The following is a 23,854-nucleotide window of genomic DNA, read 5'->3' as shown; positions in this document are numbered from 1 at the left end:
ATGGCGGTTGGAGCGCATTGCCTGCTTTAGCGCAGGCGTGTTCGGGTTGCGACGCATCATGCGGGAACGTTTTCACAGCTACTACGTAACAGCGGGGTTCCTTATACATTGGATCCTATGGAAGCTATGCCGGGACCGGATGAAAACAACGTAGCAGCTGGGAAAAGGCAGCAGTGAGGAACGTAACAGCGGGGTTCCACTGTACTTGCCAAATTATACGATTCTATCTAAAATACTCTATTTTTAGAGCTCCTTTAGATTCTCGTTACGACAGCAATTATTTTACGATATTTGACATGACTGGTGTCTACTTGATTATGTTTGTTGTTTTCTGCACTTGCAAGAATTCCTTACCACTCCTTTATAGAATGTCTGCAAGGACCATGAAGATATTTGAAAATGAATAAATTAATAGGTGACAAGATTGATTTCAAATGTATATGAATACTGTCACTCTCCGCAATAGTAGAGCATGACTTTTCGGACTCTCAAGATTATTCGGACCTACCCACAGCACATCTATCCACTGCATAGAAAAAATGTATTCTGGCAACAAAAATTTTCGGTCATGTTACATGAATATTTTGCGAATAAACTTCATAAATATGTTTTGTTTGAATACGGCACAGATTATTCTAGCTGAAGCCATGTAGCAAGTGCCTGATCACAGCATCTTACAATATGGCCCTCAATTTGTAATAAACAATCAACATCTCAACTATTAAAAGAATGGTTTACTTTCAACCAAAGCTTAGGATTTTTCACTTTGGATGCAGTATTCTTCAAATTGAAAGGGGGAATGAAGCAAGCCAGTCTATTATAACACATCCAAGAACTGCCAAATGTGCTAGTCAAAGTGCTAGTTGTAGTTGTAACAGTGGTTAGACAGTGAAAATGGTCACAGAAAAAAAAAAAGTCTTAGTGTGATGCTAGCCAGGCTTGTATTTTATTCTGTCAACAAGAACATTGTGCAACACAAATGTCTGACATGTTGAGGTTGAAGAAGGTGCCACAAGATGCCACTGCCATCACTGCAGCCGTCGTCCACATCTCTGCCATTTCAACGTTTTCTAAATGTCAGTGCATAAATGGAGAGGCAAGACTCTGTATTAACAATCTGCTTTTCTGCAAAGAACGCCACACTAAGCAAGCGGTGGTGACGCTTTGAATAAGTTGCAATTTGTCACCTTGTTATGTCTCGCGAAAGGTTGAACGTGTGGGAAACGTTCCGAGGGATATTTTCATCACTACAGTCTCTCTGCAAGCTCCCATTTCTGAGTGCTGCAAGACATGGTTCAGTTGCATCTCATCTCATTACAGATGCTGACACATCCAATGGGCTATGGTTCCTGTGCCCCACAGGTACGTGGCTTCAGCAGTATGCGCAACATGTAACTGGCACACAGGAATACAGCTGAAGCTCGTTATAATGGAGTTGCATCAGACAATAAAGTTTAGAAGTGTGCAAATATTGGAAACTTTCGAATAGCAAATATATTCTTATTCGATTTGAGCCTTGAGTCGAGTAGCCACAATTCAATTAGGTCAGTTAATCGAATAATCACCACTCGAAAATCTGACTGTTTCTCTGATACTTTACGTCGTCGATTGTGCACAGACGAGCATAAAATTAAAAAAAAAGATGTGATAACATATATCTAGGGGTGTGCTAATACTCGAATATCACCGAATCGAATTGTATTGTGAACATTCAATAACTCAATTTGTGCATCGAGTATGTACTATTCATGTTTTTATACTATTCAATTTTTTAAAACATTCAATACGCAGTAAAATATGCACCCGCTTATAACGTTCCCAGATGCAATACCGTATTTACTCGCATAATGATCGCACTCACGTAATGATTGCACCCCTGATTTTTGTCGTATCGCATCAGCGAGGTTCTAATGTAATCGGTGTAGAGACCTGCCCAATTTCCCATGTCGAATGAGCCCGTCGTGCTTGGTGCAACTTGCCGTGACCCTCCAGATTTCTGAATCTTTAACAGGCGACAAATCACGCCAAACCTGACATTGAAATGATGTGGATAGTTCTTGCTCTTTACCGGCAGCCCCAGCTCTGCGCGGAGCGGTGGTTGAGTTATGTAATGTGTGGTCCTTTCGTCGGTCACACAGATTGGCCTTGCATTAACTCACCTGCTGTAAAATTCGGATAACCCTTCCGTATGTTGGAGAAAATCTGGAAACCAAAACTTTCGAGCAATAAAGAGACAATTGCCGTGAAACACAGGTCTACTATCAAACTGAATACCTAATTGGTAGTCAGTACAACAGAACACTAATTCATTAGCTTCAGAGGTCGGAGAAAATTTATTCCGTTCAACAGGAATTCTATTCTGTTGGTGAAAAAAACATATTTTCCAGACCTTCACAATCTACAACTGAGCTGTAATCAGTGCTGGCATGCTAATTTGGTGTTCTCTTTAGTAAGAGTAGACCATACTGTATACAGTGAAACCTCGTTAAACCGTAGTTGGCCGGAGCTCGGAAAAAGTACGTACTAAACGGTAGTACTGTTTAACCGACAGCATGAGATCGCCCACTTACCTGTCGAAAACAGAACTCTGAGAGAGTGCGATGAAAGGGGAAAACACATGCAGTATTTATTCACTTCGCGTGCCAAAGTGCTATTTTCGTTTGATGCCGCGGCGGCCTAGCACGACGACAGCGGCCTCAAACTTGCTGAAGCTGCGTGCCAGCTTCTCAGCCAGCCCCCTCTTCTCGGCAAACACTCGCACGGTAGATACCTCGTTGGCGTTACGTATCGTCCGTGCACGCGCGCAGTAGTGCTGCAGAAGTCCCGGGGGCGCCTTTTTCATTGCCGGGTGCCAGAGTTCGAAATACTTTTCGTTTGGAATAGTTACGTTATCGTGCCCCTGTTCTCGTCGTGACGATTGCATTCATGAGGCTGACGTAACGCGCAGCTTCTGCAACTGTCGGGCCTGAATCGCCCGTGCTGTCGCTTTCCATGTCGTCCTCATCACTGTCGCTAGTAGACACTTCGGCAACAACAGGGGCAACAATGGCGAAAAGTCCAACCTCGTGGCCGACATCTCTTCGCGGTCGCCGCAGCGCTGCCGAGCAACTTCTTCGCATTCCAAATGCCGCACACTGTAGTCAACAGCAGATGCAGCTCGCGGGCCAGCGCCGACTTCTTCGTGTCACGTTCGATAGCACGGATGATGTCTAATTTTTCTTCTATGCTGAGCACCCGGCGTCTTTTTTATCCGAGCTTTGGCATGACGCGAGTCCTCGCTTGCACGACGCCACAACGCTCTGACGCTCTGGCACGGCGTCGAAATGATGTTGATGTTGATGTGGCTTCACGCGCAAGCGCACAAGGAGCCGTTGTTCCAAACTCTGAGGCTTGTTGTTTTGCCGGACCGCCCAATGGAGACGACGCACCGCCGTGTTTGCGCGACGAAAAGTTGAAACGCTACGTTTTAACCGATGCGTACGCAATAAGCTGGTACGGTTTATGCGGATACAAAATACATTATGTTCAATGGCCGCTGAGTCGGGGAATTGACTTTACTACTTTTAAACTGAAACTACTGTTTAAGCGGGTATGGTTTAACGAGGTTTTACTGTATTTTGATTTCTGTGCACCTAAGTTACTGATAGCTTGCTACATTGTTGTTATGCAATTCTAGGAGGCTCCAGAGCATGTGCAGCTCCGTATTTCGTTGGCCAAAATTTGTAAGCATTAAATTTTGTGAAAATTTTCTGATATTCAATATTATTTTTGGTATTTGGCTTTCTTTCCTTGATTTGATTCGATTCGAAACCTACTACAGCATAAACTGCTTATAGCGTAAGTCGCCGTAGTCTCAAATATCCGCACTATAAGCTGTGCCACACTATAACCAAAACAGAATTTTTCGAAGGCTGCACACATTCAAAACATGTAGACCAAGCAACTGCGTGTATATCTGAAAATTGAATCATGTGACCTGGATGTTTGCATCTGTTTAAACTTGCAAAAATTGAAAGGTTTATGTCTGAGAACTCGGTTTTTGCACGAAGCAAAGTAAAAAAAGAAAAACATGTGCAACATAGAGGAAAGTAAGTCGCTTTCTAAATTTTCAGACCTGCTTGATTGTTCAAAATTGCCACTGTGCTGCCATGAACTCCACAAAACTAGTGTAGAACGGCTTCCAAAATTTCGGAAGCCGTACAGTGTTTCGTTCCAGTTTTAGGACGGGTTCACATGCGGGAGATGTCGAAAATTTCCAGTCGAAAACTTCCACTGCCATTCCAGTGTTGGCCGTGCCACTCAGGCCTTCCCTTTTGTTGTTGAGGTGGTTTCTGTGCTTTGCAAGTGCCATATGCCGCTGCGATGCGTTTCCTTGATTCAGCACCAAACCACAGCTGTGGTTGCAGACTCCCATCAAGGCATGCTGGTTAGGCCTAGCCATTGGGAGTGTCAGGCAGCTCGCCATTGCGGGAAGCTTGCCCTTGATATGTTTGTGCCCCTAGATGATGACAAAGATTGGGCATGCGATCGCACGCACTGGCTGAACTGACAGCAGTGCATGGGAAGCAAAGTTTGGTTTCTTGGGCGATCAGCCATGGCAACTATTGCGAAGGCCTACCAAGTTTCTATGTGCGTGTACTGGTAGGAATGGCAGAAGCTCGCATGTGGACATAAAGCCTAAGAGCTCTGAACTAAATTTGCGGAACACCGTCTTAAACTGACAGCACTCAAGGTCGCATGCGCAATATCTGGGTTCATTGCGGAGCACGAATCACTGATAAGCAGCCAAGCAAGGGTTTCTTCATTGCCCAGGCAACCTCTGCGCGCGCCCACAAGTGCTGCCACATTTTTCTTTCTTTTTTTTTTGTTTTCTTTCGTTTGTTCGTTTCGGGTCTCCTCTTCCGCATCGTCCTAGTTGCTTATTTACCTCGTTGAGATGCACGCTTGCAACTGCACTTACCTGTGGGATTTTTTTCTAGCGGAAGCCACATTATAACTGGCATTAAGGCCACCATGGCTTTATGCTGATTAGAACGAGGTCGTGGGTTCGATTCTCAACCGCACGAGCCACATTTCCATGGAGGCAGAAAGCACGAACGCTTGGTACACACTAAGAAACCCCACGTGGTCAAACTTAATTCGGGGCGTTCATTGCGACGTCTCCCATCACCCATGTGTGACTTCGGCACATTAAGCCCTATGATTCGATTTTGACTTGACTTGTGAGCAGGTCTAGGCTTTGAGTTATCCTGTAGAAGTCTCCAATATCTTGTTATAACTCTCTTATGCTAAGCCTGGTTCGTTTTTCTTTCGTTTCTAGTATGATATCTTGGCTTATGTTCTCGCTTATTTGGATATTTCTAGAAATGCCATGCTGCATATTAGTCTTTCTTGAGTTTGCTGTCTGCTTGTTTGCCAAAATTCACCTTTCAACTTTACCGAGTACATGGTGCCCCAAACCCTCCTGCATAAGGGAGTAGGTCTTCACATAAGATTTCAATAGGTGTACTGGATGTCTCTAATCTTCATTCAAAAGCAGTAGAAGCAGTTGTCAGGCCACATTTTCTCTAAGTCCTACTGATCTTTCACAACAAGCTTTTTTAAATGTATTTAAAGACTTACAGTGCCTGAGACATACTATCCAGTGAAAAATGCCTACACAACGCAGCAATGTGTTTGCATAGATTAAAAGGGACACGAAATATTAAGTTTTTTAAATACTCAACCTGGTAACTTTCGAACTCTGGGGCTGATAATTGCCCAATTACCCAAATGTACCTTGAGATCCATAACATCGCAATAACAGCAGTGGCGCTGTACTGTGGTTGCTGTATCGTAAACTGAAAGTCTTGTTTAATCGTCAATAATCGCTCAGCTACCTTAGGTGTGATGGATAATACATGGATTTGTGTAATCTTTATGCCTGTTGGCATTAAGCATTCTCCTGACTTTATTTGTTCTGCTTTATCCTTCTGTATTTTCAAGTGATGACGCTCTTATAAGTGCACAAAGCAGAAACTCTCGCCACACATGCTAATTACCGCAAATTGTTGTTTTTCAGATGCAATGTTTTGTTGAAAATGATCAATTTGCAACGTCACAAAGTCGTTATAAGCCAGAAGGACTAGATATGAGCAGACTCCTGTACTAACCACCTTGCCAATCTGGGTGGGCCACCATGCTTTCAGCTCCCGTAGACCACCAGAATTCCTTCTAGTAAATTTTGTTTGAGAATCTTCTTTGTTGCGTTTGTCCTGACTGTCTATTTGAGTGCACAGAGCTACACCAGAGCTACGGGTCATGCACCAGCATCCGTGGGTCTGCATTCTTGGCACTTCTTTCACTGTGGCTGGTTGCGCTGTTCTCTGTTTGAACACCCAGCACGCGTGTCTGCAGAGAGCGAGCGAAGCGGTGGCGACGTCAGTGGCTCCACCGGCAGCACAGCCGCAGGCCGGCTCCATGCCTGCCGTGACGCATGTTGTGATTCACAATGTGCCCAGCTCCTCTACTATTGTGGCACGGTCTACCCGATCTTCTTCCTCTTCCTCATCCTCCTCGGCTATCGCTGCAACATCAGGCAGCAGTTCGGTCGTGACAACCAGCGAACAGGTTAGGCCTGCCTCCTGCCACACTGGCAAACATGGCGAGCAACAGGCGTCGGTGCTGGGCATGACTGCTTGTTGCCAATGGTTGCGGACCTCCTCTCTTCACGCTTGCTTATTCTGCACTGTGCACTAGCGCCTGCTTCTTTACTGAACCTGGGTCCCGAGATTGTGGAGTAAGGTGTTGTGGCTGTGGAATGTGGGAGGGGCGAGATCCGGCATTGGGTGGGCCTCTTCATTTGTCTGCTCGGAAATGTCCGTGGGTGTGGGGGCTGCTACCCGGAATTCCATTTTTACAGCAGACTGTCTTTGGCCTACTCTGTGCCAGTGCTGTCTGCTTTGTGTTCATGAGAGCAGCTGTGTGCATTCGTTAGTAGGCCACCTTCAAGTTGTACTGCACAAGGAAGCATGGGCACAGAATGTATATGCACTATAGGACAACACATAGGACAACAGCACTATAGGTCAAGCACGGTGTGCTGTCCCTGTGTTCCCTGTATCTGCGGTGTCTGTGCATGCACTGCGGCGATTTGGAGATATTGTTTCAGTGGCTCGAAACCTCTTGTGCCTCGTTAGTGCTTCCTGTGAGGCCCCCGCCTTCCTTTCTGAAGGTGCCTCACTTTTGCCCTTGGCTGTAGCGTGCCTTGGTGCATGAAGCGGTCGTAAGGCAGCAGCGAGGTGGAATACATTAAGCATTACTAACATCTGTTTGCTGTCAAGGATTTGTAGCTCCTAGTAGTTGTGCAGGTATGCCCGACTTTTTACCTTCCGGCAGCCTTTTGAGCTCCTTCTTTTGGGAGTGGCCAGGCCAGCAATGCTTCCTCTCTGACTCTGTACGTCATAATTAGCCCTTCTGCCTCTAGCAGCTTTAGGACCTTCTGTAAACATGCCATGCTGCCAGGTTTATTTGCCCTAGTGTAAGGCAGAAGACAAGTACTCCTTGGAAAGGGAATAATGCCAGTGTAAGCACTGGCATATTGCAGCTGCAACGGGTGGTGTGACTCTGTTTACTTTTTGTGGAGTTCCTTCCCACATTTTTTCTGGACAGCATTGGTATTGCACATTGAGCTTTCATGGCCCATTCTGTTCCTTCTGTTTAAACACTAATTGCCACAACCATTGTATGTAACATGAAAGTATTGGCTAGTTTGTTGCTTGTATTCGAGCGGGAGCAGCGCTTAGAACACGGTGACTATAAAGGCACATAGAAAACAATGCATTGTGCAATGTGTTAGTTGTGCCCTAGCCTTCGTTCGTGTTCTGAGTGCTATTACAACTCAAAGGTTGTACGTAGTTTGCCATTCTGCTTTCGTCCTGGTGCTTTCAAGGTTTAAAAACAAGCAGTGCAGTCATGTGCGCATTGCCTGCAATCAAAAGCTTAATGTTTTCCTCATTCCCTCGTGTTGCTAAATCTCAGGGCAGTTGCAGTGTTCATTGTGATTGAATGGGTAGACCAAGTTCCGAAATGACGTGCAGAGGCCTTTGGTCCCACTTCAGTTGCACTTGGGTATTGGTCACAAGAAACATTCGCTCTTGTTGTAACGTCCTCTTGACCGCTCGTGCCCCCTGTTCACATCAGGTCAAGGGAGCACGTGAATCCAAAATGTGCATTCCCAACATATCTTGTGCTGAGTCAACAGCACTACCCACAGTACACTCAAAGATTATAATTCTTCTTGTAATCTGGTACATTTGGAATCTGTTCCAAATTCATCGCACTAAATTGCAGACCATGCCCAGTAAGGACTTTTGACCATTTTCAGCTGCCAGCCATCTGATTGTGATATAGTTTCCTGTCCAGGAGGAGCCAATAAGCAGCAGCTACACGCAATGTGTACTCCTGTGTGTAGTTTTGCTGTTGCATCACACAGCGGCACAGCCACCATGCAACAGCTATGTTGAAGGCATGGCCAAAATGCACAGGCATGTTTTCAACCAGTAACCAAGTAGACGAACTCACTTTTATCAGTCCCTGGCATGCGGGAATTGTGTTAGAAATGCGTTCCATGCAGTTGTTGCTCTTTGCCAACATCGGGCTACTCAGTCCTTGTCACTTGACGACACAGACTGACTTCTGGCAGTTCTTGTATGGGATTCTAGCATGTGCAGGGATACATCAAAAGCACGTGCTGTTTGTGGGCGCTTCCTTTTCCTTTTTTGCTTACTTGCTTGCTTTAGTTGTTTGCGCAGTGAACTAAGTTGGCTGTTTCGCTCTTTGCCTGACATGTCGCCACATAGCCCCTTTCTCAGTTGAGGTTGCATGTTCATTGCATGTAATTCTGCCTGCCTTAAATTTGTTGGAATGTTAGGTGTTCAGCAATTCAAACGTGATAATCTGCCCACATGGCAACTGGCACTTTCTGTGCCACAGGTGAACACCGGCGGACCAGATCCAGTTACAATGTGTCACAAAGCCTTCGTTATATACCAGAATGCATCAGTCTGATGTCCCCAGCATCCACCGGTGGTGCAAAATACACCGGCAACCATGCAAAGCTAATTATCATGCTTGAATCGCTTAGCACTGTATGTGCTGCTTGTAGAAAGTACCGTTACCTACTTTCATGGGGTAGCGTGGTATCCAGTGCCTTTGGCTGCTGTGCCAAAATACAGCAGAGAGAGAGGGAGAGAGAAATAGTGATTGTGAAGAGAAAGAGGGGCTGTTTTCCTCTTCACAATCTCTCTCCTCTCTCTCTTTCTCTTATCTTTTGGCACAGCCATCAATGACACTGGATAATCTGAGTCAGTATATAATGTGATCAAATTGTGAGAGGGTGTGTGTGTGGTTCCTTAAGGATCCTGTTTTGATGTATGTACTTTTTGTTGTCTTTTCACCTACTTCTGTGAATTTCATTGACTTGTATTTATGTACTCCACCAGCTTTTAACAAGCTGTGTTGAGGCTAGTAGCACCATGTTAATATTTACAGGTTCGAGACAGTGTCATGTAGGATACTGCAAAACAGCATTCATTGTTCATGATATAGCTGTGGGACCTCTGTTCACAGCTAAGGGTACTGTGCAATTATGGCGGCTTCTCAAGTTCAGGGTGTGGTGTCACATTTAGTTGACAATGCCAAGGCAACCCAGGTAAGGGTAGAGTAACAAAAACCTTCCCATTTTAGGCCTAAGAGGTCTTGAATCAACAACCGATCTCATTAAGAGCGGTGATTTATTATTCTATCTTTGTTTATATGAGATGAGAGAAACAGATAGCCTGCAGCATGATTTGCTTATTGCAAACATTACAATTTAATGTTACTCAGAGATTGGGCCATATTTGGTGCTAGGTGAGAGCCGTGGCTCCGATTGGTGTCTTCGTGCTTGCTTATGTTGGGCCACCAAAGGCAAATACTGCTCATGGACGGTTAAAATACGATTCCAGAAACATTGCAGTGCTTGTTTGATTTTCAAATCGCTTGCCCCCAAGTGGGGTGTGGTGATGTTGCATGCTCCCATCATCACCATTTAATGCCGTCTGTGATAAAACGGCTCCCGACAGATGGTACTGCAGTCGAACCCGACTATATCAAACCAGTTTACATCGAATTATTCTTTATATCGAACAATTTGTGAACACGGTATAGTTAGAATGAGTATATATGACAAAAGTTATGCTTACATCGAAGAAAAATAGGAGTGACTCCCAATATATCGAATGTCAAGTGGCAGAAAAGTGCCCCCAGAAGTTGGCTTTCCCTCATGGTTTTGGGGAAACCCAGCGGCGTGGCTTCATCAAACCACTCTCCCTACCGTGACCGCGCTGTGTCGAGCGAGCCGTCGACACCCCCCTGCAAAAATGATCCTGGCCTGCCCGCAGCACTTGCTCAGACAGCCAACCAGAGGCTGTTGTGCCCTCGTCATGAAAGATGGCACAAGTGCAAGTTGTCTCACTGCTTTTCGGGTTTATTGTGTTTGCGCCTTGTGGGCCTTCTCCCACAGTCTTGCCGTGATGAAGTGGCAGAATTCGCCTTTCGCTGTGAAGCTCGATACCATAAATCGGGTCGAATGCGGTGATGAGTCAGATGCCCCACAGCGTGCAAGATTCTGAGGGGCACTCTCAGCACGATCTTGAAGAATAAGGGGGAGATTAGGGCGAAGCGGACAAACTCTCGACCTGGTACCCATGGTGCCTGACGCATACGCACGGCCGTGTGCAAGTGGTTCATCCGAAATTGCTTCAGACATGCCCAGTGATGACTAAATTCTGATGAGTGCGACAAAGCTTGCTGGTGTTACTGACATTTAGAGCGAGCTGTCAGAATTTCCGGAAGCCGTTGACAAATCAACAGTCGATAAGTTTGTGAGTGCAGATGATGGTGTCGTGACCACGGGAGAGCCCGAAAACGAAGACTGCCGACATCGTACCGTGCACAAGTGAAAGTGGGCACAATGAGGAAAGCAAAGACGGTCCTTTGCCGCGGTCCTTCGAGGTGATTGTTGCACTCGCACTAGTCCGGTGCTTCTGCGCAAATGTGGAAGGTTGCGACCTCAGCTGCTCCGACTCCTTAGACAATGTGGAGAATTGCGTGCGTCGCAGGCAGCGAAATTGCCCAAGCAGAAGAAAATACAGGACTATTTCATGCGAAACTAAGATAGTTTCACCAGTAAAGTTATTTTATAAATGGTATGTGCTTCTATGACATCCAATACTTTAGCAGCCTTATATCGAATGATGCTCAATATTGAACTGTATGTGTTTTTTTTTGCGAGTTCGATGTAGCTGGGTTCGACTGTACGGTTTTTTTTGCACAAAATGCAAGCACGTGGCTACGGAGAAAGTGAGCCAAGACGGAGCTTTGGATTCGCCGCTGCAGCTGCTTTTGGTCAGGTGGTGTGGAATGTTTGGGAGTCTCGCGACATCACATGAACATGGAATTCTCTGCTAATTGCAGTTTGTCTGAGTTTCGTGAGCCTGCAAAATAAGCGGAGCACTACGCAATAATGGAACTACTGGAATGTGAAGTGCAGGCAGCACAGAGGGGAGGAAACGAAACCTTTAGACTGCCTGCGTTGTAGTCAAGGGGGACGTCAATGAGTTCTTTTTTTTTTTTAGTCAAATAGAACTGGACAATTAACACTTTCATTTGTCTTATAATTCAATTTGATTATCGTCTAATTGCGATTGGTTGAGTACTAGTCACATAATTATAATGACGAGTGACTTTGTCTTCAGGCTAGAGTCCTGGATTTACCTCAATTTCTCGATTACTAAAGCTTTGTTCACGCTCATACTGACACCTGAGACGTTCTTGAGCACTAATCACTTTAGCTTGACTCAATATTTAATTAATTTATGGGGTTTCTTGCGGGATCGAATCCTGGCCACAGTGGCTGCATTTCGATGGGGGTGAAATGCGAAAGCACCCGTGTACTTAGATTTAGGTGCACATTAATGGTGGATCCACACGACGGATGGCTCCGCCATGGTTCGGCGCATATGCCCTGCCCTGGTATACCCCTATTTACCCCTATCGAGGACTAAAGTGCCTTGGTCCCCAAGGCACTTTAGTCCTCGATTCTACAATTCTCTAAGGTACGCATCATTGTATCATATTTATTTGCATCTACTGCCACAATGCAGTGTTTTTGCAAAGTTTTATAGACTCCGCTCCCCATAGCATGGCAATTTATAGCAGCATAAGCAAAGTGAATCTTAAGCATTGCAGCAGACAATCTACGTTCAAGCCACGGCTCTACCACATGGCAGACAGGCTACCTGGCTACCTGCAGTAGCCACCCTATCAAGGTTACTCACAAATGCTATTAATTTCATAATATAGCAGAGTTCTGACATCACACAAAAGGCGCACCTTGTAGGAAGCTTGTGGGGAAACTATGGCAGGTTAAAAAGGAACCGACTACAGTCAGCGTCGGATTTTTCAGACTCCCTAGAGGCCGTGAAAATGGCAAAAAAATATGCCATCCTCCCAAATATGAATAAGGGCTCAAATTGCCACAGGCATGTTTGCACGCCAACTCCACCTCGACACCATTGCTGACAGCGGCAAACTCTTTCAATGAAAAATCATAGCACCGAACAGCAAGAAACTTGGTAGCGAACATCAAAGCAGCTAGGCCGAGCTTTGTGGCTACAGCTGCCAGCAGATCTGCATGCGAGACCACTGGTTCAACGTGGCAAGATAACCAAAATGAGGGTGCTGGTGGTTTCAAATAGAGCCCTTTCAGACTTGCAGTCACACCAGAAAGTCCAGAAAATTGCACGACAAAGGGTTCTTCGGTCTAAAATTTCAGACATTCTTGGTACAGTGACTCAATGAGATACATGGCAGTGCTGAAAAGGTGTTTGAATTATCGGGCATGTCTGAAAAATCAGGCATCTGGAAAATTTGTCCTTGACTGTACTTTGTTTGCGGGGAACAAAACAAATAATGTTTATTTCAATAGAGATGCCCATTGCCGAGTGAGTTTGCAGGAATATAGAATTGCCAGCTGACGGAAAGAAAGAGGTTGAAGTTAACAGTTTCTTCATACTCCCCCCGAAATGAGGTCATTCGTTCGTGAATTTCCTTCGGTACAACACCTGAACCAGTGGTCCTATTCGGCATATGCACAATGCATGCTCTGATTCTTCCATCTTGTTGAAGAACTTTGGCAATTTGTAACCCACCGTGGTTGCTTAGTGGCTATGTTGTTGGGCTGCTAAGCACGAGGTTACGGGATCAAATCTCGGGCACGGCGGTTGCATTTCGATGGGGGCGAAATGCGAAAACACATTTGTACTTGGGTTTAGGTACACATTAAAGAACCCCAGGTTGTCTAAATTATTCCGGAGTCCCCCACTTCAGTATGCCTTATAATCAGATTGTGGTTTTGGCATGTGAAGACCCGTAATTTAATTAATTTTAATTTTAACTTTGCCCACTTGTCCAGTTTTAGAGTTGCTTTAGTTGATAATGTTCGTGAACTAAAATGAGTGTTCTTCCTATCTTTAGTGTGCTTGACAAATATGGCACAGCGAAATGTGCTAATCAGAGAATCATCAGGTAATGTCTTCTCCTCGTATTCGTTTTCCTTAAAGCAACTAAGTTTCACAGCTGACTCCAGTAGGTTGTCCCTGCATCTCTCTATGCATGAACCTTCTTGCACTGTCTAGTGAGTAAGACAAGCATGGAGCAGCAGACGAGTAATAAACCTCTACTGGTCTGAAAAAAAAAAAAAAAAATCCTTTGAAAGGGGGGCTTGTTGTCTCTGCAATTCAGCAACACCGGTTGATGAGCTCAGTATGTCTATACCTGAAATCGTAAAGGAAAAGAGAATTTGTCGTCCAGCTTTTGTTGGAATTGGAAAAGCAGACTTTCTTTTTATGTGCTTTCGCAGGGGTCATTACAAGAAGAGAGTTCGTCGGGACCAAATATAAAGTGAGTAACTTTCTCCTTGCTCCGTCATTTCTTGAGCATGTCTTGCAGTGATATGACAGGAGGAATGCTGGTTATGGGAAGGCTTAAAGGGTGCTCTGCTCGTATGACTACAGCGAAATCTATGTAATACGTACCTGCATAAAATGTATGAACAGTTAAAACATAGTTGTGACAAATCCCCAACCCAGCCTGCATAGAGCATAGAAAGTAATGTATTGGCTAACTGTTTAGCGATAGTCTCTTGCCGTATGCCTAGGTTAGTGTGTACCGTGATGACCTTTTGTCATATGGAGGCTAACTGCAGCATAGAGTTTCATACAATAATTACTAGAGGGAACTGTGGCACTAGTGTCTGGAGAACCTGTAAGAGGGGCAGTTCGGCTAGCATGGGAATGATGGGTAGTACATTGATTTGCCTAAGCTTTGTCCTTCTGGCTTCAAACGGCTTCGTGGTTTTTTAAGCACATAATTTTCAGCAAGTTGCTGCAAAATTTAGGATAAAGAAGGCAGGTAAAGCATAATAATTAAAGCCACAAGAACATCTTGATCCACAAGCACGAAGATCAGACAAATCTATGTACTATCCATTATCCCCATGATGGCTGAACAATTGCAGCACCTGAGCTCCCTCTAGTAATTATTGCACGAAATCCTTGAAATGCACCGCCTCGACTCATGACGGGGCTGATGCCACGTTGTGCCATGAAAGGTCTTCCTCCTTTTCAGAAAATGTTAAGGCCATTCTTCTTGAGTGTTCTCATCTGAATATGTTTACTGTTCGTCTGAACGTGGAATCTATTCCCCACTGGCACTATAGTTATTTTCAGGTTGTCTAAATTCTCTCGAGTTCTTTCTGTAAATCGCGCACTGATAAAAGTATTTTCTTGCCACTTCATACCACGAAAAGCCCGTATAATTTCCTTCAAGTGTGGCTCTAAAGAATTGCTGCCCTCGCACACGGATGCTGCGAGGGGCAGTTATCAATGGTTGAAAGGTGGGGCAAGAAACTCAAAAGAAAAAAAGAAGAAACAGCACACACAAGCAAGCACATATGTCAGCAGAAGCTGAACATGTGACCGTAGAGGGCTAATCTCGGCTTCGGTGTGATCTGTACCGGACAGAGTACTTGGCAGGCATGCGTTTGTATTGTTTGAGGTCTGCACTATGTCAAAAAAAGCAAAAGTCAAGGGCGCTTAGGTAGCCTCCGGTAATGAATGCGAAAGCATTGCGACGTCTTCTCAAGGACGACTGGCTTTACGAAACGTAATGGTATTGTTTTCACGTTGCCTTGTATAATTTCTCGCATCACGTGCCTTGGCCTCATTCGTGTATTTGCGTGGAAGTTCGAAGGAGCCAGGCGCAGCTACTGACTGAGAAGTCGAAGGTCCGTCCATTGGAGGGCATGACAGAACTCACCGAAATCACCACACCGACTGGGAGTGGGCCAGTGCTGTGAGCACCTTCGCAGAGGGACGGGCAGTATGGCAACGTTAGCATGGTGATCAGCATCGGAGCGAGCTGTGGAAGAAGACGCGACGAACGCGCTAACAGTGGCACGAGCGTGTCTCTGTGACCACGTGACTTTTTGTACGATCTCCAGCCATGCCGCCAGATTTTTCGCTTCAGGAGCCATATAATGCTTTCGCATTAATATATTATTTTTTTTTTTTTTTGTTCGTGGCAGGTTGCTGGTGTATCCCGCACCGCCCAAGACTGGTGGCATCGCTGTCCACAGTGCTGATTTGCGTTGCCTGCGGGAAGGGCAGTTCCTCAACGATGTCATAATCGACTTCTACCTCAAGTGAGTCATTCTTGTGCTGTTGCTGCGCATGAAATAGTGAATGCCACACTCAGAAGTTTTGGCAAGTTTTGGCAAGCAAGGCACCTGGAGAGCAGGACCTTTAACAATGCTAAGAGATGCCAGGGCTGTGTTAACGAGACATATAAACACCAGAAAAAAAAAATTCATCTAAATGTGCATAAGCATAATCAACGAAAAGAAAAACATCTTGCAGAAACCTTTTGTGCAGTAAGGGCGGAAACTCCAGGATAAAAACTGGAAATGGGATTCACCCCAAGCCACCTGTGGTTTTGTTTAGAATCTGTATAGACAGCCCTCACCATATGTAACCCATACATGTACGTTTCATTTGCTTCACATAACATGTGTGATACCAAACGTTACTAGGAGTACCTCAGTTTCACAGCTCCGCTGAAAACATAGGCCCCGCGGTGTTCACAAGAAATAATGGTGCTGCAGTTGAGTCACGCTACCGGCAGTGCTTCTGGTTGCACTCCTTCTTTGCTGCAGCTGCGTTACATGTGGTTGCTTTGTTGCTGTGCATTTGTTGTGTCCTGCAGAAGTTCGTTCGGAGGTTTGAGTATTTGGAGCTCACACTGGTGTGCAGAGCTGTGAAGCCTGTCTTCTGTCGAGCATGCAGTATGCCGACTTAATTTGCTCCGGGTTGTGAAAGCAGCTACTATTCATGAGCTAAGCACCACTTTTAATGCATAAGCATCCTTTGACGAGTACCACAGACCCATCACGCAAAAAGTGTAATGCTTTGTGTCTGTACAAAAATGGGTAATTTGTGAAGTTAAGACATTTAATCATTATAATAACACAAATGTAGATGATTGGGAGCTTCATAGGTGGTAAGGAACAAATTGAACTACAACAAAATTAGATTGATAAAAAAAAATACCCATAGGGTAACATAGGACTTCATAGAAAATGCAGGGGAAGCTTATAGTAGTGGTGTGCTAAATGAAATTTAGGGGTGGGCCAACTTCAAATTTGGGGCTGGGCCAACTTCAAATTTGGACAGAGGCGAAATGAAATCTGGGGGTGGGCCGATTGAAATTTTGGACGGGATCCAACCTAAATTTGGGGGTGGGCCAGCACGCCATACGACCAACTTTCTCCAAGGAAATGCGCAGCTCATATAGGATGTAAGGGAGCTCTTTGTTTGCAGTTGGTGCAATAAACAATAATTTTTAAAGCTTGTTTATGCTATCTGGTAGGTATACACCATATTTATTAGAATCTAGGCTGGCTCCGATTCTAAGCCGACCACTGAATATCCAAAGCCAGAAAAAATTTTAGAAAGCTTACCTTGAATGTAGACTGAACAAAACAAGGGAACAAAAAAAGGGAGGACAGCGTTTACAAAATAACAAAATTTATTTAATATGAACATGCCGAGCTCACTCTACGTCGTCACCACCGTTAGCCTCGTCTCCATAGCCCAGACGATACGTATGCTTGCGGACGCGCGCAAGCTAGCGTCCGTGCGCCCATGCATGCGCAGACAGTGCGGGATAACATGTGTCGAAACGCTGTGCGATCACGGTGAACAGCTCCTCTCTTATTGCGCACTTGTCTTCCTTATCGCTGTCATCTCCTTGTTGCGGCGTACTCAAAAGCGTCTCCCATTGCCCCTTCCAACGAAGGACGTTTTTCTCATTCATGCTGAAGTCCCGCCTGGCTTAGTATGCCTCTGTGGCTAGCACAACTTTTAGTTTGAAAGCGGCACTATAGTGCGCCATTACGATAACACCACGCCACACACCGATACCATAGAATCAGCTCCGATACAACACAGGTCGAAGCGGCAACATCGCTCGTGCACTTCAGTTGGCTACTGGCCCGGCTAGTAGTGGCTGCGATGTTAACTTTTCTAGATGGTGCTAGCTATGGACCATATTTATCATTTTCAGCTACAAACTTGCGCATTTTTTTTTTTTTTTTTTTTTTAATCCTCGAATCTAAGTTGATCCTAGAGTTTTGTATATGATGAATGGAAGAAACTGTTGGCCTAGATTCGAATAAGTACGATATTTCTTTTGTCTTTTTTCTTTTATCCAGTCACAGTTGATGTCGGAGTAGCTTTGTAGTATAGCATAACCATTGAAATCGAAGCGTGCGCTGAAATCGAAGCGTGCGCGCCACCCTTAGCATTCGTACTGTCACAAATGACAGTACGAATGACAGTGAAGCTGTCACGCATAGTGAAAACTGCAAACTCTAATTACGAAGTCAGTAAAGCTTTTCAGTGGAGTAATAAATTTATGCAGAACGTGTGTGCAATACCAAGGTGCTGGACTTGACCGCAGCTCCGTTAGTTCTCGCAACCACCGCATGGGCCACGTGCTTACGCTGGCCAATGTGCGGAGCTGCGAAACTCGACTGGTTCTAGTAACATTGCGTGATACCACTGCTGCCAGAGACCTTACATCGGTCTGTCTCCTCTGGGCATAAAAGAAAATGAGTCGTATGCCAAACTTCCATTTCCTTGTCCTATGTTACACCTCTAAGCCAACAAATTACTCTTGCTGCCTGTCATTCAGTGTTGGCCAAAGACATTTAACCAGAAAATTCATGCTCAATATCGACAGGCAGAAAGAAAAAATATTTGGTTCTCTGGTATGTTGTCTGTAGGCAACACTCGTCTATAAAGGATTAAGCACTCGCCATGGTTGCTTAGTGGCTATGGTGTTCGGCTGCTAAGCACAAGGTCGCGCAATCAAATTCCGTCCACAGTGGCCGCATTTCCAAGAGGACGAAATGCAAAAACACCTGTGTACTTAGGTTTATGTGCATGTTAAAGAACCTCAAGCGGTCCAAATTATGCCGGAGTTCCCCAGTACGGCGTGCCTCAAAATCAGATCATGGTTTTGGCACGCAAAACTCCATAATTAAATTTTTTTTAAGGGTTAAGCTTGACCTGCATGGTACAATTTTCCACCCATGGAAATAGGCCACATACACATTGGATGCCACTCCACCCCTGCTTCTAACCCGCCGCAGTTACTCGGTGGCTGTGGCTTCACACTGCTGGTGACGAGGTCACAGGTTCCGATTGCTGTCTTCCATGGCCGCATTCCAACTGGGTCAAAATGCTGAAACACTTGCGTGCTACACTTCGGGTGCACGTTAAACAAACCCAGGTAGTCAAAATTCATCCGGAGTCCTCCACTACAGAGCCCATCATCGCAAGTCTCTGTGCAGACTTGGGATGATAAAACCCTTAGTTTACTTACTGCTGCTTCCACTGCCCATTATCTTTCGCAGTGCATTCGCACTCACAAGAGAGAGACAGTTTCCCGGGTAGAGTTTAGATTGTCTTGTCATTCTTCCTTTCTTTCATTGATGCTCCCCTCACGTTACGGCTTCATTCTTGTCATAACAATAGTAAGAGCTCCACATATTTTTTTATATCCCGGCAGCGTGGTTATGACTGGTAATGTACAATACATTACTAAAAGATATATACGTTTGTCCAACCAACAAAACCAATGTCATCATGGGATGAAGTGACGCTTATGCTGCTCATTTTGTGATGTTCAGGGTGTCTACCAACCGGGAAAACTGGGAATTCTCAGGGATTTTGAGTAGTCTGGAAAAACTCAGGGAAAACTCAGGGAATTTGTGCCTCTATCAGGGAAAATTAGCTGTAATTTTATTGAAAGGGTCGAAAGTTGCGGTAATGCTGGCTCGAGTAACAGACAGGAATCGTAATGAATCGTCTTCGACGCCTTGTTGTTGGCTGTACAGTCAACGACCGACTTTCCGTATGTCCGATAATTTGGGCGGCTTCGCGGCACCACCACGTACCCCACAGAGTTAATATATCAGAACGTCTGAAATTTCGGACGCAAGAATCCTTCGCCGTCCGATTTTCCTGACTTTTTGCAGTCACGGCAAGTCCGACAGGGCATTAATCAAAGCCACCACCGCTGCCATTTTGATTACCTAGCCGCCTCGAACTGGCGCTCTCGCACGCAGATTCGCTGGCAGCTGTAGCCACCACTGCAGCAACGCTAGGCCTAGCTGCTTCGAAGTTCGCTATGAAGTTTCTTGCCATTGGGTGCCGTGTTTTTCATTGAAAGAATTCACTGCTGTCAGCAATGGCACCGACTCTGCCTTTGTGGTCCTCGTGATTGGCTTAGAAGCTTGGAAAGCACGGTGTGTTGCATAATGCCGGCTCCCGAAAGTCATCTTTGCCTCTGTACAGAAATGTTACTCGGTGAAGCGTACGCAAAAGTATTGCAGTGAAGCATAAGTGTAGGAAGGGGCTATTCCCATGGGACACAGTATGTATTCCTTAATTACAGACGTGTGTACCCGGTATTTCCTGTCACAGTACGAGCACCAATATGCCTAACACATGTACCGACAGGCCTTCATAGAGTTTTCGAATGTGCCTGTGGCGGTTTGAGCCCTTAAATGCAGTAAATGACGTGCATTCATTTTTTCCAGATAGCCGATTTTTCGGACGTATTCGCGGCTGCTAGGAAGTTAGAAAAATCGGACTTGCACTATGCAGCTGACCAAGAAGATGCTTCAAAGGTCCGTGGGGCGAACGAGTGGCCGAAGAAGGACAAGAACAGAAAGGACCTATGCACTGAGGAATGAATGGGAAAGGAAGCGTGCTGCCACCGTTTTGAAGCAGCTTGAGCTCAAAAAACAGTGTTGGCAGATGTCGAGAGGCAGGTGTCCCTCATCCAAACCAAAATAAATTATTTAAAGCAGTGAAGCACAACACTGAGGCGTCGTGCGTGGGCTGAGAGTATGTCAGGACAGTTGACATTGACTTACGAGCTGTTGAAAGAGAATCTCTATTGTGACAAAGTTCGGGCCTCATACCACTAAGCTTGCTATCAGTTGATAGAAATAGCTCATATTTGAAAATATTTCTTCTGTATGCATCTCCTTTTTATTCGTATTTGAGAATGTCCGACTCAATTTGCATTTTTTTTCGAAGGCATTTTATTTGCTGTGCATGTTACTAACCCCTCCTTTCTATTCTCTCTTTGAATAGCATGAGCACTACTCCTTAGTATCAAATTGGATTAAGTCTTTTTTTTTTTTCATATGCTTGCTAGAGAGTGACAGCATCGGGCGATATGGTTTCAGCCCGTCTTGACATAAAACATAGTTCTGCATCACTCTGGGAGTTTTGCAAAGGCACTCAGGGAAAACCTGAAAAACTCAGGGAATTCGGAAATGCCAATTTGGTAGACACCCTGGATGTTTCTCGCCATTGCATCCACATTGTGCGGCAGTACAGCATAGCAATGGCTTGTGTGAATTTGAAATTTTCAGCAATAGCAGATCGCGAGTGCACAATCAATAAAGGACAGAAAAAAATGTGGGAGGTTCATGTTTTGTCAGGTTATTTTCTCTTTGTCCACAGTATTGGCTCTGGCTATCTTCTGCCTTGTGCTAGTTCCTCAGTAAATGAAAGTTGCTGCAGCCTTTGCCTTGCCTTACCCCCACCAGAAAGTTTCATCGAGGGGCCTGTGCTTTTAAGAGTGCACCTTGATGTTGAACATCCTTTAAGCATGATGAGGAACTGTGTGAGTGTCATGGCTATCTTGCCTTGGAAACTTGTCATAAGTGCCACCACGTTATGGATAGGTAGTACTGTTGTGAGCTCATGACTGCCATAAATAAATCGGCAGGAAACTAATATGGGATAATGAATGCATTCTTCTTAGTTGCAGTGCTATACTAACGCTAATAGCAACATAATATCTTTCTTCAATTCTTAAGCTTAGGAATCCCTTCAGAAGACGCTTTGCAATGAATGATGTGAATTGGCTCACTCCAGTAGGCGTTCACTTTCCCTAGCCACTTGAGATGGCCTGCAAATATTGCAGACCTGAGAGAGTCTATAAAAGCCCCAAAGGGGACCGGCAGTGTCTCTTTAATATAATACAGTCAGACCTCGATATAGCTAAGCCGTACTTGCAGTGAAAAACTTTGTTGAATCACGAATTTCGATACCTGAACAGGCGCACAGCAGCCTTTAAGCTGGAAGTCGTTAAATGTGCCCTGGAGCACAGTAAGCGCACGGGAGGCAGGCACTTTCACATTGATGAGGAGTGTCTGGCCCTGGTGTGACCAGAAAGAACCCACAATGCGTTCTAGCGCATTGTGGTGTTGTCTCCCTTCTGTCCTTGTTTGCTGGTGCTAAATGTGCTTTCTGAAGCCCTACGTGCCAACATGCCCAACAAATGGCAATGTTTAAAGCGAGCTTCTGAGCTGTGTCACTGAGGTGTGAAACACTGGCTGCGCTCTGTTAACGGACATGCCCAGATTCGAAATGCTAGAGTTGGTGCGTGCGAAGCACATAACGCGTGAAGATTTTAAAGAAAGTGCTGGTTGGGTTCGGCGGTTCATAAAGCAAAGCAATTTGTTCATCCGGCGAAGAACGACTACTGTGTGCCAGTGACTTCCTCACGAATGTGAGGACAAGCTGCTAAGCCTTCAGAAGTGCACCATTGCATTGCAGCATTAAGGGGATTACATCTTGTCGCAAATCACCAATGCAGATCAGACCCCTGTATGGTCTGACTCCCCAGAGGGCTGCATGATTTAATTGACCACAATTCAACCCATTTTTCAACCAAAAAAGAAATAATAATAATAACTAAATAAATAAAAATAAAAAATAGACTAAAGGAAGTAATTAGTGCATGGGCAACACCTAAAATATTCACGCCCAAATTAAAAAAAGAAGAAACCGCAGGGCCCTCGCCGGAGATTGTGCGGTGTTTTATTTATTTTAAGAAGGTTCTTGTTAGTATGGCCAGCACATTGACATGGATGCCTTCTTGGTTCGGTGACAGGTACCTGCTGCTGGAGCGGCTAAGCGAAGAGGTGCGGCAGCGGACGCACATCTTCAGCTCCTTCTTCTACCCACGCCTGACGCAGCGGCTCAACCCTCGTGCACCGGGACAGCAGGGCCTGACGTGAGTTGTTTTAGAAGGGCAACAGCTATTGCGAGCTTTTCTATTGTGAGTGCCATTGGCAGCGTATGCTGTAACCCAAATTGATTAAACCCATTCCCGACACAGCACGCTGGGCGAGAGTAGTTTTTGTTGGCATCCTCATTATCCTTGTCATTCGTCACGTGACCATCTGTTCCCGTTTCGAGTGCCAGTAAATCTTTTGAGTTACCTCTAACTCAACTGCCGATGACTCGCCATGACAAAGTGATTTCGGCAGATAAATAAAACAGAATGCAAACCTGCCAACTCTCCCGAATTTGTCACAATGTTTACGGTTATGGGCTCATTCTACAATTTTGCTGTTGTAGCCTCAAGTTCTATGAAAAATGTATTCTGTTTATGAAAACATTTTAAAGGTATTGAAGGATGGTGCAAGCGAGATTGAAGAAAAAAAGATGCACACAGTAAGAATGGGATGGTCCAACCTGCACTGCCTTTTCACGGCAATGCAAGTTGCTAAAGTGAGGGCTACTTGCTTTGAGCAGGTTTATTCTGACAAGTTCCTGAAGCAGGCGAAATTGGCAACAGAAAGGTTGTCGAACAAGTTGTCTAAACACAAATAATGTGCATATGTATCCCACAAAATGTGTGCGCTCAGGGCACACAAACAAAATTGCATGCTGCCTCAGACATTTTTCGAACATCTGCATCCGTGGCAGTTTCCATTTATTGACTTGGTATTCCTTCGTGGTGGCAGTGAAATTTTGTAATGTTGAAATAGTGAATAAACACACTTCGTTATATTGAGGTTTAGCTGTACTCTCATTCCCATGCTAGCCAAATAATCACAACGTCAGAGTTCCCTCCGGTAATTTTCGTAGGAAGCTCTGTGGACAGAACCAATAAATATGGCAGCCAAATCATCCATAGCTGTTACATGGTTACAGTTCAGGCCACTTATAACGTAACTGCGTATAGCGCAGAACCGGCGAAAATCTGGCCTTTTCTCGAGTCCCATTTACCCTCCCATAGAACTCAATGTACAGCCTACTCCCGTTAATTCTGCGCTGACAGGACCAGCGAAATTGATCGAATTATCTGGCAGGTTGTGTTAGCAAGATGCACAAAATAA

General features: G+C 45.0%; 1 protein-coding gene across 7 annotated transcripts in view; it reads left to right on the top strand.

The window, feature by feature from the left end:
* LOC126523558 (uncharacterized) overlaps positions 1–23,854 on the top strand; it is a 129,492-nt gene that overhangs the window by 71,271 nt on the left and 34,367 nt on the right. For 5 of the 7 annotated variants that reach the window (XM_055066921.2, XM_055066920.2, XM_050172155.3 and 2 more), the window contains 5 exons: positions 1,321–1,362; positions 6,382–6,609; positions 13,943–13,983; positions 15,668–15,784; positions 22,621–22,743. In XM_055066921.2, the coding sequence (XP_054922896.1) occupies positions 1,321–1,362; positions 6,382–6,609; positions 13,943–13,983; positions 15,668–15,784; positions 22,621–22,743 (551 nt within the window). The remainder of the gene's footprint in view (positions 1–1,320; positions 1,363–6,381; positions 6,610–13,942; positions 13,984–15,667; positions 15,785–22,620; positions 22,744–23,854) is intronic. The other 2 variants (XM_050172158.3, XM_050172159.3) reach the window with 2 other exon arrangements.

Source organism: Dermacentor andersoni, chromosome 6, assembly GCF_023375885.2.
Source record: "Dermacentor andersoni chromosome 6, qqDerAnde1_hic_scaffold, whole genome shotgun sequence".
Lineage (NCBI taxonomy): Eukaryota > Metazoa > Arthropoda > Arachnida > Ixodida > Ixodidae > Dermacentor > Dermacentor andersoni.
Note: the sequence above shows the minus strand (reverse complement) of the source record. Positions and strands in the feature narration are given on the sequence as shown.